Source organism: Mustela nigripes, chromosome 13, assembly GCF_022355385.1.
Source record: "Mustela nigripes isolate SB6536 chromosome 13, MUSNIG.SB6536, whole genome shotgun sequence".
In the NCBI taxonomy this organism is placed as follows: domain Eukaryota; kingdom Metazoa; phylum Chordata; class Mammalia; order Carnivora; family Mustelidae; genus Mustela; species Mustela nigripes.
In genome coordinates, this window is record NC_081569.1 from 23,453,007 (window position 1) to 23,469,375 (window position 16,369).

The following is a 16,369-nucleotide window of genomic DNA, read 5'->3' on the forward strand; positions in this document are numbered from 1 at the left end:
GAGAGCCCGATGCGGGACTCGATCCCAAGACCCTGAGATCATGACCTGAGCGAAAGGCAGCGGCTTAATCCACTGAGCCACCCAGGCGCCCCCCAGGCAGCTAACTTTTGACATAACAGATAACTTGGAAACCAAGCTTGTGGGGAGATGGTAGGAATGACCATATTCTGAAGGATGAAAAAGTTTTAAATATTATCCATGATATCCACAAGCTATGCTCTCAGCAGTGTTTACTGTGAGCTGCCTAAGCAGACCACACAAGCCCATTATTTCTCAAAATCAACATTACCCAGAATGTACCTTTTCCACAAACATAATTAATAAGCAGTGGGTCTCCCTACACAGTCTTCTGTACATTGGGACACATTTTATACCCAGTGCAGAAAGGTGCTCTCCAGGTCACCCTCAGGTTTTTTCCCATTGCCAACTTAATGAGATGGTCTCTATCTTCCCTCTGGAAGTATAGCACTGACCAAGGACACCTCACTGGCCCTGCCCTTCTCTTTTATGTGACACTGTTCCCTGTGCTGAGAGGCTGATACAGGCTGAATGTGTCCCCATAATTCATAGATTGAAGCCCTAACCCTCACTGTGATGGCATCAGGTGGGAAGGTAGAATACTCATGAATGAGGTTAATGCCCTTAAAATAAGGGACATAAGAGAGATGATCTCCCTCCATCATTCAAGGATACAGAAGGAAGATAGCCATCTGCAAGCCAGGAAGAGAGTCCTTTAATGAACCGAACTGGCCGCCACTTTGATATGGAACTTCCAGCCTCCATAACTGTGAGAAATCAATGTCTGCTGTTTAAGCTGTCCAGTCCGTGGTACTTTGCTATGACAGCCTGAATGACTAAAATAGACACCACTTTCCTTTCTCCTCCTAGAACAGATGAGTTGGCAGGTATAGGGAGGGTGGAGTCATGTACATGTACATGAGCATAATACGTGTACAAAAAGCATGCATTTCTTAAGTATATACTATAATGCACTTTCACAAATCACACGCCTGTTGGACCAGCTCTCCAGAAGGCCCCTCAAGGGTAAGTGGCAGTCTTCTCTCTTACAACTCATGCAGTCTGTGCAGTGTGTTGGACCTGGGCCTATCTTTTATTTGAATGCACCAGAAGCCTAAGTGGGAACAGAAGGCTAAGGGCCCAGAAAAGGAGGACAAGATATTGCACCCAAGCTGCCCTCAGCTCTGAATCACAGAGTCCTCAAGAGGAGGACGAGGCAGGGGTGTAGAGCTCAAAGTCTGCTTAGGAATAAAACCATGTTATGCTCCATGTTCATTGTGAGCATATTTTTGATAACCCAGGCACTGGAAGGCCATCTGGTCTTGGACCTTCTCCCATCCCCCAGACCCCTGGTTCTAGGACGGGAAGAAACGGTATGCTCTAGGTCTCTGGCTCCCTATTTTCACCATCCAACAGAGCTGATATCTACCAAGAGATCCTAAGTATCACTTATGTTGTGGCACATTCCTGGATATCCAAGGGAAGGGGGAGGGATGATCATGTCTGTCTCCATGTACTCAAAATGTCTTATTCAGGGGCACCTGGGTGGCATAGTTGGTTAAGTATCCAACTCTTGATTTTGGCTCAGGTCATGAACTCAGGGTCGTGAGATCAAGCCCTGCATCATTGGGCCCCTGTGCTCAGCACGGAGCCTTGTTAGAGTTTGTCTCTCCATCTGTCCCTCCCCCTGTGTGTGCTCTCTCTCTCTAAAAAAAAATCTTGTTCATACTTAATAACAACAGTGATTATGGAATAATCATAATGATGGCTAACCCTGATGAATTATTTTTTTTAATTTTTTATTATTTGACAGAGAGAGAGAGAGAGAGAGATCACAAGTAGGCAGAGAGGCAGGCAGAGAGAGAGGGGGAAGCAGGCTCCCCACTGAGCAGAGAGCCTGACTTGGGGCTCGATCCCAGAACCCTGAGATCATGACCTGAGCTGAAGGCAGAGGCTTAACCCACTGAGCCAACCAGGTGCCCCACCCTGATGAATTATTAAATGCCAGGCAAAAGTTTCTGTAACATCCCTAACATGTGAGTACTACAATTATCCCCACCATACAGATGTGGGAAGCAAAGGTGTGAAAGATTAGTTAGCAATGCAAGGGCTACAGTATTCCATACACAGTATGTCTCATGCTCCAAACCTCTGACCTGTACGGCTGCTCTAGGAGAACTTTGACTGTGGAACACAGCTTTGTGTGTAATTCAGCCATTTACCCATCCTTCACTAGACAGCAACTTCCTAGAGGGGCCTTGTAACTCCCCACCTTTGTATACTGGCTGCTTAGCCAGAGCTCCTTGATAAATGTCCTCTGAGAGAAAAAAAAAAAAAAAGGCAGGGATGGACTCAGAGATAAATTCAGTCCTTCGGGGAAAACCTAACACCTTGAAAATAAAGCACCTTCATTTCAGGAGCTAACTGGCCAAATAATGGGCCCTGACTGGGTTGCTGATCCTAACCTCTATGTGCAGCTTTGAATCAAACACAGAATATTATTGAACTCAGAAAGAGAATTATGTAAAGTATGTCTATCTCAGCATGAAATATGGCTAGGGATAAAGAGTATCTGAGGATAAAGTATTTGAGCTGAGGATAAAGATAAATCTCAGGGAACAGTCCTTTAAAAATTACCTGGAAACACAGTGGTCTTTCTTTAGCTCTTTAAAGTAGCTTATTAGCAATAGAATCTCTGCGACTTAGAGTAAATGCCACCTCTCTACAGCCTGAGCCTCGGGAGGACCTGGCATTTTGAGTGTTATAACGGGGTAGGTAGTAGGGTTCAAGCTTGTGCCACCATGTTTCACTGTGAACAAATGTCAGGTGGCCTTTCATGTGAGGGGAGTTCCAGATGACATCTGGAAAAACAAACAGGAACGTCAGGGAAAGGGAACAGAATGTTGTCCTTTGAATTAAGGTTCTTGGCCAGAACAGTATGGAAAAGGAAATTTCAAGCACACAGTGTAAGTGGTGACCCTTCTTCTGTAGTTCTCTGATGTTATTTAATGTAAGAATATAAATGAAAATATTTAGAAACAGTATTTGGCTGTGGGCTTATTAAAAATATAAATGGCTTGGGGCGCCTGGGTGGCTCAGTGGGTTAAGCCTCTGCCTTTGGCTCAGGTCATGATCTCAGGGTCCTGGGATCGAGCCCTGCATCGGGCTCTCTGCTCAGCAGGGAGCTTGCTTCCCTCTCTCTCTGTCAAATAAATAAATAACATCTTAAAAAAAAATATATATATATATAAATGGCTTACTTTACATTTCTTAAAAATGAACCAGAGAAGTTGGAGTACAGTGTCTGTGGATAAAGCTGTGGTGAACACTAAGGCGGTGGCTCTCCTATTCTCCAGCTCAGGCTGGCTCATCATCTGAACCATAAATAGCCCAGGCTGCAGGAGATGCTAAGTGTTTAACAACCAGCTAGCAGGAGGGAAGCTGATTTGTTGCATTTTCCCATTTCTGTAGTACAAATACACCCACCTTGGCCGATGTCAAACTACCAACAGCATCAAAAAGCTATGCAAAAATTCCTGGAAATTATGCGAAACAACAATAGGTGTCTGCAAAATTACTGAAAATGTATGGAGAGGCTCTCCCCAGCAGGCATGACCAGACTCCAGCACACTGATGGTGCCCACTATGGGCACTCCAGTAGTTCCTTCACTGACTCACCTCAGAGCCATCTGACACACCCCTGGAGATAAGCATCCACTCAGGATGACAGCAGAATGTGGCTGAATCAAGATGCTGAAAAATTCTACTATCCCAGCCCCAACAGAAAAAAAACTGGAATAGGGATAAGTAAAAAACCTTACTTTTAGATGCTTACATAGCTGCCCAAGCAAATATCAGAATCCAAGCTAGAAAGCAATTCCCCATATGTGAAGGCAGTGACCTCAGACTCCTCACCATGTGCATCTGAATACTAGACCCTGTGCTTGGACCTCATTAGTGCTTCACTTGGCACCCACTTTGTTCTTCCCCAGGATTATTACCCGGCAGCCAAGGAGACTGGGATGCCAAAAAGACAGTGTCACTTGCCCAGGGTCTTATGGTCTCTAGGGGACAGAGCCAGAACTGGACAACCAAGGCAAGGCTTGTAGATTCTGAAAGAAGGAAAAGTAGGGGTGCCTAAAAATATAGGTGGACAGCATGGGGACTCACAGCCAAGTCCTCCAACAGTTAAGGTCTCACCCTGTGGAAAAGGGAAGAGATTCCATCTGCCTTGCTCCACAGAGTAGGACCAGTGCCCACCGGCAGAAAGGACTGGGGAAGCAAATTTTACTCCATTTGGGAGTCAGAGCTCTCCAGGGAGAGTGCCCTGCAGTGAAGGGACAGAGAAGTAAGACAGGTACAACCTGTCTATGGGCCAGGAAGACCAGCAGGAACCCCTGTCTATCCCACAGGTATGATCAACAGAGTCTTCTGGAGAAGTATGTTCTAGATATGAATAGTCCTAGTGCAGTAAATCAAAACCTGGCAGGCTAGAAAAAGCACAGCTGTCTTCCAAGTGTTTCATTTAATCACCCCCCCCCCCCAGGAATACTGCTCATGAGATCTCTGTGCATCTAGATCTTGGGGCTTTTTTGAGCAGTGCATGCCTGCCTATAAGACAGCACAGGCAAAAAAGAATATTATATTAAGTGTGTCTGTTATGCTATGGAACATATTAATCATTATATTAGATATGCATATACAGATACATAGGTAGCCCAACTCCTTCATCCAGGGAGCAAGACCAAATGAATTACAGCCTTTCTGTATTAAATGAAGAGGGATGAACTCCAGGTTCTCCATGCCCCAGATATACCATCTGACTACTGGAACCACGGGATGGGCTGTGTGCTGATCACAATCCATTCCTGCTGTGGTCACAGAGAGCACATATATAAAGACTCAGCTAATTTAATACAAACTTAGTATTAAATATTTTAAATATTAAAATAAATATTCTTATATATACTAATATGACCACAGTAGCAAATGGGCACATTTTAGCAAAAATGAGCTCATTTTCTTTTCATCCAAATTGAATCTATGAAACATTCATAAGATGTAAAGTGCAGCCATTTCTGGAGTCCAACAGTTTCTTTTTGTGTCAGGGGTAGGAGGTGGAGTGAGCCCTCATCTCTATTTTTGGTGGAAAAGCAGGGTTTAAGGAGAGGCAAGTCAGGTGTCACTGGGTGCCTGGTGGGACACATGGAATATCACAGAGACAGGCTGTGGTGTGAATGTTCTGTCAGGGGTGGCTGGGCCTGGGGGACGTGCTAGCATCAGACCAGGCAGCTCCTGAACCATGCCCGGCAGGTGCAGAGCTGCCAGTGACTACAGCCATGTCAGGACCCCATCCAGGACGGTCTCTGCAAATTCCACACTGCTTGGTGCAACTCTTGCCCATGTGCATAATTACCCAACAGATGCAGATTCGTTTCCAGGCGAATGGCAGACTGGAAAAGCAGCTCTTCGCGGTTGTCCAGGGAAGATTCTGCTTCTAAGTGGTTTTGCAACCAACAGGCATACTCTTCTTCACTCAGAACCTACATGAGACACACTGGTGAGTGCCATGCAGGCGCTGAGCACCGTGAGGGTGGCGGTCAGCACCCGTGCTCCTGTGGCGGTGGCGCCCACTCACCCTCTTGGCGATGCACAAGGTGCGCAGGCCTTCCACGGCATACAGGTTGAGGTAATTCTGAGTCTTGCTTCGGATTTTCTTTTGATGCCTTCCTCTGGCGTCATCTAGGTTGGGGTAGAAGCAGAAACACAGGTAAGTACAAATAACAGTATCCAGCGGTTGGTGGACCGCTCCACAGACCTCAGGCAGCTTTGCATGGTGTTGAAACAACTTTGCACGTGCAGGCAACAAGAGAGGCCAGCACCACCCCAGAGGCTCCAGTCCAGAAGCTCCTCTCCCCCAGCTTCTGGCTAGCTTTCCATGAAAACAGCCATGTTTTGGAGTAGTTATACTCCATGTTTTGGAGTAGTTATACTCACAGACACGGAAAGCAGAACAGTGGTGCCAGGGGTGGAGGCGTGGGGAGACAAGAGGAACTGTCCTGTGGGTAAAGAGTTTGCTTTGCAAGGTAAAGTTTTGGAGATCTGTTGACCAGCTATGTGAATCCACTTAACATTACTGTACTGAGATGGTAAATTTTAGGTCATATGAGTTTTTTTTTTTTTTTTTACCTCAATTACAAAGAAAAAGCTAAGTCCACTAGTAAGAGTTCTCTAAACACACACCCCTTTTGGCTTCCTGTAGACACAGCTGAGTAGACTTACTGCTTAATTAGCAAACTTCAGAAGTGCTGACTCAGAGCCTCACCCGACTGTGGCATCCACGACAAGCTGACACACACTTTCCCAAGTCGACCATTTCCATGGGTCGCCAATTATGTGTGGAAAGGCATAACGCACTTTGGTTTGTGCATGATGAAAGTATATGATGCCTGGGTCTCAGGACCAGTGCTCTAGCTGGCTGCATTTAGAATTGCATTTTGTTGCAGTGCCTTAAGCAGGAATGTCACAAGAGCATTCTTCCCCTGTGACTTACTCCCACAACCTCCAGTAAGAGACACGTGTGGAGCCCTCCACACTAGATTCACCCCGGGTCCATGTCATCATGTGTACGTAGTATACACGTTTCACATAAAATTTAAAGTAAAGTTTATTTTAAAAGGAACCACATCATATTTCTGACTGTTACTAATGACATTTGTTGAAATGAGACGCTCATATAAACAAAGAATTATTTGAGATTTTATTTACTTGTCAGAGAGAGAAAGAGAGAGAGCACAAGCATGGGGAGTGGCAGGCTCCCCGCTAAGCAAGGAGCCTGACACGGGACTCAATCCCAAAACCCTGGCATCATGACCTGAGCAGAAGGCAAATGCTTAACTGGCTGAACCACCCAGGTGTCCCTAAACAAAGCTTTATTAGGAGTGATCCAGTGGTGTTCACTGGCCCAGGAGGTAGATATAAACAAAGGTAATTATCTTCCAGTTTGTGAAAAATTGTACTTTATTTTTTTTTAAAGATTTTATTTATTTATTTGACAGAAATTACAAGTAGGCAGAGAGGCAGGCAGAGAAAGAGAGGAGGAAGCAGGCTCCCTGCTGAGAAGAGAGCCGATCCCAAGACCCTGCGATCATGACCTGAGCTGAAGGCAGAGGCTTTAACCCACTGAGCCACCCAGGCACCCCGAAAAATTGTACTTTAATAGAAAGTGCAGTTTCTATCCCCAGAACACCAGTAGTTTTACCAGACAGAATATAAGATGTGCAAATATCACATAAGACATACTTTTATTAAAAATATTATGTTTTTCATCTAAAATTCAAATTTTACTTGGCATTCAATATATTTTGTTTGCTAAATCTGGCAACTCTACTTCCACCCCTGGTCTAAGACAGGCTGTCTACAACCTGAGTCAGGTCCTAGGCAAACTGGATCTGGGAGGAACACTTTCACCTCTCAGACATGTGTTCTCCATAGAGAAGATAGTACCCCCAAGGGCCTAAAATATTGGTTCTGGGGCAAAAAAAAAAAATTTAAAAAAAGCCCAGAAATAATTTTACTTATATACCTAAAACATACTTAGGCACTGATATACAGACAGTACATAAACAAATATACAGCATATCTGTGGCATTAAAATGTCACAGGGAGATAATTTAAAAATGTCTAAAAAGGCTCCTTAAGGGAGCAATAATGAAAAAAAGAGAGAGGGGAAACACTGCCCTTGATTGCTTTGCTTTAGGAATTTAAATTTCCTGAAAAAATGACACTGAAAAGATGACATCTTAATTTTGACTACTATTTTACTCCTGATACTGTGGTAACAATTCTCAGAAGGGGATAATAACAGTATTCCAGATGTTGACTATTACTGGAGCAAAGACGCATCTATCTGAGGGCCTTTGGAATTAGAATAATAACAATATGGCTATTATTGTTATATAATAATAACAGAGAGGGGAGGGGAGGGGAAGACTGCACTCTAGGAAAGCAGCAGCGTACAGGGGCTGAGACTGAACACTTGGTCAAAACAGACCTGATGAGCTAGAGGAAGCAGGCCAGGCAGCTCAGCACGCTAGGTGCCCTGGATGAATTGTGTGAGTGATCCCAAAGGCAGCCATACAGAGCTGCTCTGTACAGGGCCACTCACAGCAGAGCCTGGGACAGAGCCCACCCAGACCTTCAGGGAGAGAAGCAGCGACTGCCCTGCCTCATCCCCTCACTCCTCCAGACTTGCAAACACAGCCTGCTCTGCCACTTGAGGTAAGACCTTGTTTCTGATTCTTACTTGACCTCTCCCTTGGAGTTTCCCACCACACCAGTGATTGCACAGTCACTGGGAAGAGCCAATGTTAGGGTTTGTAGGATTCGTTCTTTGTGAATGCTGGGATATGTCTATATTCTGATGGAGGGGTCAAGATGGTAGAAAGAACTCAAACTCAAAGTGGATGAGCACCGAGGAGCTGGGGGCACCTGCAAAGAGTGTATTGGGCAATGTCCTAGAAAGCAAACCCATGGACCCCCAGAGTTAGGTGGTCAGCCTGGCTCTTCGGCTCATCTCAGACTACAGGCATTCTAACAGTCGCATTGTATTTTAAGTGATACTCACGCAATATCAGCCTCTTCTTTCTGATATTCTACAAGCAACGCAGAGCCCATGGGCTTTTCTATTTAAGGTAGTGGGAAGAATTCTGGGTCTGCAACACAGCTGCCCGGGTTATGAGCAACATCATGGGCAGAAGTGGAACCAATGCTACCTAGAGCCTTCTGATGGGTGGTGGCAGCCTGAGGAGCCCACAGAGAAGGTCCCTGTAGCCACATCTGGGTGCTGGTTGGGGAAGGATTGGGAGGGTATGCAAAGTGTCAAACAGTAACAGCTCCCATCTGTCTTTAAAGATGACTCCCACCTCACTGACCTCAAAATGCAGGAGGAGTGAAAGGAGCCTACTCCGGCTCTGGCTGAGCAGTACAGTTGGACACCGCAGCCGAGTCCCTACCAGAGCATGCCTGGCAATGCTCTGAGGACATTCTCAGAGGAAAATGGCCACTCTGACTCATGATTTTGACATGTGGTCTAAAACGCTCAAAGTGGTATTTCCATTTCTTCTATACTTGAGTCAAATTTATTTCTCTTATAGGGAGATTAATCTTGGCCAGGTGGTAGAACAAGAAGGTGAATTCCCTTCCTTTTTCATGCATGCATTTACTGATTTACTCAATAGCAGGAGTGTGTGAGGCCCATGCCAGGTGGTGGGCTACTCTCCGGAGTCTGGAGTCCAGAGTCCGGAGTCTGGAGCAGTCTGGGTGTTTGTGTTTTAAACAGCACACCACGTGGCAACTGTACCACACCTCAAGAAGTGTATCTTAAGGGGAAGGAACCAGAGAAAAGGGAAAAGGACCTAAACTTGTACTCTGTACTTAACATCAGACCAGACACTGTGCTAGGAGCTTGGATAGGGGCTTCCTATGAGGTCCGCATCCTGATTTCCTTTGTGTGGAGGGGAAACAGGCAAACAATGTTAAGTGACTTACTCAGGGTCATTTTAGCCCATAAATGTAGACCTAGGATTTGAACAGATGTCTATAGGTACCGTGGTGGGGTGGAGTCCTTGCTTTCTACCTGATCCCACACAATGTCCAAGACACAGTCGCGTCCTAAGAACACAACACACTCTAATACAGTCACATCCAAAATCAGCATAGCCTCCTCTTCTCTTTTTTTGGTAAAAGTGTTAAATCTCTTTGAAAAAAGGTCTTAAAGATCGGAAGGAATCCGGAGGATAATACTTGTGTGCCTACCTCATTTTATCACCAGCACACAGGCACAGCAGCTTGGCTATAATGGCTCTGGTGAAGTGCTCTGCAAGCCTGTTCCTCTCCACACAGAACCAACCCACAAAGTAGAAGTTGAATGATTTATACATAGTACCAGGGTGTCACCAGTGGATATCTTCAAAGTGACCTCCCAAGGTGACAGCTCCTCTCTTGAGAACCCAACAGGGTCTTGGAACCTCCTGAATCTTAAGTTGCTGGATGTCTACATGTAGCTCTTCCTTGTCCCAACCTATCTGACCTGCACACTGCTTGGAAATTCCCAGAGTAAGGTGGAGAGCTATACAAATGGTTTATTTTTAATTTGTCCCTCTCGATGCCATGGTTTGAGCAATTTGTAACTAGAGCAATGTCATCCTTTTTTTTTTTTTTTTTTTAAAGATTTTATTTATTTATTTGTCAGAGAGAGAGCGCGAGCGAGAGCGAGCATAGGCAGACAGAGTGGCAGGCAGAGTCAGAGGGAGAAGCAGGCTCCCCGCAGAGCAAGGAGCCGGATGTGGGACTCGATTCCAGGACGCTGGGATCATGACCTGAGCCGAAGGCAGCTGCTTAACCAACTGAGCCAATGTCATCCTTTTAAGTGTCTCTTTCATGGTGGAAAAGATAGAAGGCTTTGCTTCTTAGCTATAGTTATCTAGATATGGGTAATAATTTCCTTCCAGAGACCTGCAGGAGATGGACAGTAGCAGAGGAGGTGAGCACAAGAGCAAAGCTACATTGGGGCTGCAGGATTAGGTGGAGGGGGCTACAAGGCTCCCCAGCCTGCATAGAGTCTCCCAGCAAACAAACCCCCCACCCTGACCTTGAAGTTGACTATGAGTGGTAGGAGTTGTTTGTTTGCACTTTGAGGCTTAAGAAATTTGAGGCTGCTTCCTCATTTAAAAGAGTGATCTGCCAACAAAGTACAAGTGTGGTGACTGCTGCAGCCTTCTTGGTTGCTCTTTTGTCCCTTGCACAGCTCAGAACAGTCTCTGGCCCTCTCTGTATGGAGGGGGTCCTACTTTCCACCCTGTCCTACCATCCTACCCTTGTTTGCTTGTGCTACTCCAGGCCTTTTACCTTATATATGACTTGCTGTATGTGGTAAAATCTGAAATACCGTGGCCATTAAATTATCTTTTATGAAAGGCTGTGGAATAGCACAAAGATGATTTTTTATTTAACAGTAGAATTAAATCTGCACAGATAATTGCCATAGCTGTTTTCCTTTGCAGATACAAAATCAGATTTCAGAATAAAGGAGGCTTGTAAAATGTATTTGGAAGCTTTCCTTCCTCTTCTCTTTTTTAGAACAGTTTGAGAATAGGTATTACTTCTCTTGTAAAGGTTAGGCAGAATTCATCTATGAATCCATATGGTCCTGGACTTTTATTTTATTTGGTTTTTTGATTATCAATTCAAATTTGCTACTATTAGTCTGTTCAGATTTTCTATTTCTTCTTGAAATAGAAAATTTTCCATTTCTATTTTCTATAGAAAATCTTTCTATTTCTTCTTCAATTTAAGAATATTGTATGTTGCTAGAATTTCATCTATTTCTTCTAGGTTGTCCAATTTGTTGGCATATAATTTTTTCGTATTTCTGTGGTGTTAGTTTTTACTTCTCCTTTCTTGTTTCTGGTTTTATTTGGGTCCTTTTTTTTTTAAATTGATGAACCTGGCTAAGGGTTTTATCAATTTTGTTTATCTTTTTCAAAAGAACAAACTCTTTGTTTCAAATATTTTTTTCCACTTTTGTTTTGTTTTGGTCTATATGTCATTTATTTTTGCTATGGTCTTTACTATTTCCTTCCTTCTACTCCTCTTGGTCTTTGTTCTTCTTTTACTAATTCCTTTAGGTGTAAGGTTACATTGTTGGAGCTTTTTCTTGTTTTTTTTTTGAGGTAAGCCTCCATTGCTATGTATTTCCCTCTTATGGTCCCTTTTGCTGCATCCCATAGGTTTTGGACCACTGTATATTCATTTTCTTTCTTTCTTTCTTTTTAGGTTGCTTAGCATCATATTGTTTAGAGTCCACGTGTTTGTCTTTTCCTTCATTGTCATTTTTTACCCCGCAATAAATGGTGGGAAAATTGGACAGCCACATGCAGAAGAATGAAACTGGACTATCTTACATCATATACACAAATAAACTCAAAATGGATTAAAGACTTAAAATGGAGACCTGAAACCATAAAAATCCTAGAAGAGAACATAGGCAGTGATTTCTCTGACACTGGCCATAGCAACATTTTTTTAGCTAGGTGTCCCGAAATAAAACCCCCCAAAAAAACAAACAAAAAATGAAAACAAAGAAGAACCCCAAACAAACAAAAAACCAAAACAAACAAACGACCAAAAAAACTATCGGGATTACATTAAAATAAAATCTTTCTGCACAGCAAAGGAAACAATCAAGGAAATTAAAAGGCAACCTACAGAAACGCACAATGAAGAAAATTCTTGGAATGCAAAATCAGCCTATGAATCAGATTCTATGTCCACTCCAACATGGAACCCCTGGGGTGGAAAGGCAAATCCTGCCCTCTGGTAGGTTATTGCCATGAAAAGCTGTCCAAACTGTTTTCAGAGACATGTTTACAAACTGGGAGGCAACAGCTCTGCCAAGGGAAAAGGATTTCATCTGCAGCGATCCTCCAGGACACTTTCCCACAAGGAAGTGGGGCTGCACTTGGGAGCCAGGAGTCCTGCTCTGAGGCACTGAGATTACAGTGAAAGGATTATGGAAGTAAAGTATTCTCTAGCTCCATCCCAGAGCGCTGGAAAGGCTATATACCCTGTGGATAGGGTTTCATAGCAGGCCGTGCCTAGAGATGTTTTCAGTATACAACAGACAGGGGGACTATGGAGGCCAGGCAGCAGAGCCATCTGACAGCAGCATCCTCATCGCCATCCCACCTTTCCCCCCTGGAGGTCAGATGTGTAAGGCTTCACCTTCCAAGTAGAGAGGAAGGGTGACCAGGTTTAGAAATGGGAACCTAGGCCATTGTAAGGCCCAGAAGACAAGGCCTAGAAGGAGGTTCAAGCAAGCCCTTCTCCTGGATAAATTTCCACTAACACCAGTGGTTTTCAAATTCCTCTTTTTTTAATACAGAAGTTATATGGAACTCTGGTACACAAAAGAAACTGAGAGGGAGCTGCTCTGTGCAAAGGTGGAACAGATGACAGTGGCTGAGCAGCCAGCAGCCTCCACCACGTAGGCTCTCATTGTGGCTTGAGGCAGCTCCACAACTGGGCTATAAACCATGACCTGGCTTCACAGCCGCCCTGGTCCAGGCAATCACAGAGTAGGAAAGAACACTCTGGAACATCTAGTCTAAAAGTTCTTAACTTTCATTGTCCAGATTTAAAATGATGCTAGGCCTCACCCTGAGTGACCCCCGACCCCACTGTTCTAAGGTGAGTTCAGGTACTGAAGCCCTCTATCCCCCACCCCTAGTGCATTCTAGTCCAAACTCCTCAAAGGAGGAAAGGGTGATCCAGAAAGGCAAATCTCTGATGGACATTGCTTTAGAAAAAGCTCAATAGAAATCACTTTACCCATGAGAAGGGACTGAGGGACTGAGGGAAGGGGCTAATTTCTTGGGACTTCCAACCTGGACCTGGGGGGTTACTGCCCAGTGGAGGGGAGCTAGATACCTGAGGAGCAGGGGAGCAAGAGGTCCATGACCACTGAGTCAGCTCCTTTGGTGTAGACATTGATCTCATCGGTGAGTGGATGCCGGATCACCACTGACATTCTCTTGCGGATGGAGTCGAAACCCAGTGTGTGCAGGAGCTCAAAGGTGAGCCTGCCCAGGTGGGGCAGTTCCACGGACACCTGGTCATGCAGCCGGTCCACCAGCGCGCAGTTGTAGGCCCGGGCAGCATACACAAGCGCTGCCTCATCGGGGCTCTCTGCCTCATAGCGCAGCTCCCGTTCCTGCTCCTGCTCCAGCTCTAGCTTCTGCTCCTGGGCAGTGTGCTCTGGGGCCCAGCTTGCAGCCCCGCTGCTATAGCCATTGCTGGCGATGGCCGCAGCTGGCTGGCCTAGCCTCTCCTCCAGCTTGAACAGTGTGCTGTCATTGGGTAGGGTGGACAGAAAGTTGGACCCTGACTTGTGGGCGGCTTTGCTGGTGGCCAGGCTCCCAATGCTGCTGCAGCCTGAGGTCAGGCGGCTCGGTGAGAACCTCCGTAGGAAGTCTTCTATCGTCTTCACAGGGGACTTCACCTCAAATCTCACCCTCACCTGCAAGAGAAGCAGTTAGAAGATACATGAGGTATATCCAGAGGCCTCACCCAAACTGCCACAGGCACTCCCCCACTTTCCTAGTGGGGGCTCAGAGCACAGAGTTCCCATTTCCTAGATTTTGGAGGATAGGCTAGAAACTGCAACTAGAGCCAGCATTTCTTCCTTGAGACCATTCTTTGGCCTCTTCCATTTCACTTAAAAATTAGCAGTATACATTCTTTTAGAATGATATCACCTGGGTAGCCAGATAGAGGCCTGGGACTGACTCAGGGAGTGTGTGGCTAGCGGTACCTGTAGGCTTTGAGATAATCTCCTTGTCTACCTATCCCCATACTGTAGTGTCCCACTGCTTGCCGAAAAGGTTCAGAAGAGCATACTTGTCACTACTGCCTGGCACAAAACCCAGCTTCCCCACCCCACCCAATCACAAGAAGCATTGACAAAAGACCAGCTTATATAGTCCTTTGAGCTGTGTCCATATAAAATTTAAATAACACTCCCAAACCCAAAAGAAATTTCATAAACAAATTAAATGCTTGGACAAATTCAGGATTCAAATCATTTAGCACATTTTTTTAAAGCCACAATAAATCACTTGTCTTCTAACAAGAAATGAAAACAACAAAATGACAGTTATATACATTTGCCAGCATTCCAAAAAGCTCACTGATGGAGCAACAGCAATACTTTATTTAAACGAGTACTGTTTACTAATGCTAGTATAATATGCCTATTTTAAACTTCCTACTAGAAGATGGATCTAGAGCAAATGTTGCAACAAGCAAAACATTGAATTATAGTTAGCTTTCAATTTTCATCCTTTTTCCCATGTGTCCAAAGTTATAAGTTATGTAATAGCCTGCAGAAAAGTCAGGCATTTGGTAAAGCAGGGAACATGGGACCAATTTTGATAAAGGTGTTTCTTCTTTGTTCCTGTTATGACTTTAAATGTGCTATATATTCAAGGGGCAGTTTCAAGCAGTCACACTGGAGCTCCTGCTGGCTCCAAATACCCTGGGAGATAGCACTGACGAGTATGTAGCAAGGGGAGTGCATTCAGAGACCTACTCGTCTTCAGAGAGTGGGGGATTAAATATTCTGCTCCCTATGTGGAAGGCACTGCGTATGTGACCATCATCACATGCCTCAGTTACATTAGGGTCTCCCTCACTTACTCAGTAGTTGCAACAATGCCGGAGTCTCAGACAGGTCTAACTAGAAACCAGACACTTCTCCAGGGATGCATGCCAGCGGGACTGAATATAGGGCGGTGGAAGAACCCAAAGGCCAGATAAGGGATGCTGGGCAGCTAAGAGGTGAGCTGCACCAGGAAATCCTCTCGCCTAAGGCAGATGGCGCAATCCTGTGGTCTCCAGGTGGAGGGACCTTGTCTGCTCTGAATTTACCAGGCCCCCTGGGGCTTTTGCAGGTCATGTGGCAGGAGCAGGAGCATGGGGGCAGGGGGCTGTGTTACTGCCAGATCTGCTGCTGTGAAGAGGGCAGAGACCATTGGTTTACCCCACATCCCACACCAATGGTTCCATCAGTGGAACCTGCTAGAAGGGTTGACTCAGAGGAGGAAAAGGGGTCTGGGAGAGTGGGGGGTTGAGGGGCAGACCTATGGCATGCATCTAGCCCCATGGTATCTTTATTTTTACCCATTTAAAGTTGCTTAGCTTCATTATGCACATCCCTCCTTAGGTGCACCCCCTCCCCCCCTCCACACACTCCTCCCAGTGAGTACAGGACTTTCTGAGAACAACCAGGATTATAGAGGACATGTTTGCACATGCAACTTTACTCTCTTCACAGAAAACCTTATAATTAACCCCCCAAAAAACCAACTTGGGTATTGCTGTTACTACCACCTTAAGTAACTTGTGATTGATTCTTGACACTTATCCTTGAAAGACAATGTTAAAGACCCTTTTTACATCAAATACATTTATTGTATGCTAAAACCTTCTCTGAGCCCTTCCTCTAAACCCTCACCACTACCCCCCTGTCACAGATAAGGTGCCTAAGGCATAGGAGGGGAATGGCTTGCCCAAAGCCACTCAGCCAGTTGGTAAAGTCAGGATTCAAGTCCAGGAGATTTGTCTGGGCCCTGAGCCTGTCCCATTCACTCTCTTGAGAATTAGGAACCCTGAACTTTATTGTAGATTATGCAGGGCAGCCCCACTCCATAGGTTGTTGTATGTCCCACCCATCATGGGCTCAGAAGTTTTTCCTCTCCACTTGGCCCCAATTCCCTTACCTGCCCACCATAGC

At 45.2% G+C, this 16,369-nt stretch overlaps 1 protein-coding gene across 2 annotated transcripts in view; it reads right to left on the reverse strand.

Moving 5' to 3' along the window:
- ATP10A (ATPase phospholipid transporting 10A (putative)) overlaps positions 1–16,369 on the reverse strand; it is a 191,658-nt gene that overhangs the window by 20,982 nt on the left and 154,307 nt on the right. For both annotated transcript variants that reach the window (XM_059371731.1, XM_059371732.1), the window contains 3 exons: positions 13,507–14,095; positions 5,657–5,760; positions 5,435–5,561 (listed from right to left, as the gene is read on the reverse strand). In XM_059371731.1, the coding sequence (XP_059227714.1) occupies positions 5,435–5,561; positions 5,657–5,760; positions 13,507–14,095 (820 nt within the window). The remainder of the gene's footprint in view (positions 1–5,434; positions 5,562–5,656; positions 5,761–13,506; positions 14,096–16,369) is intronic.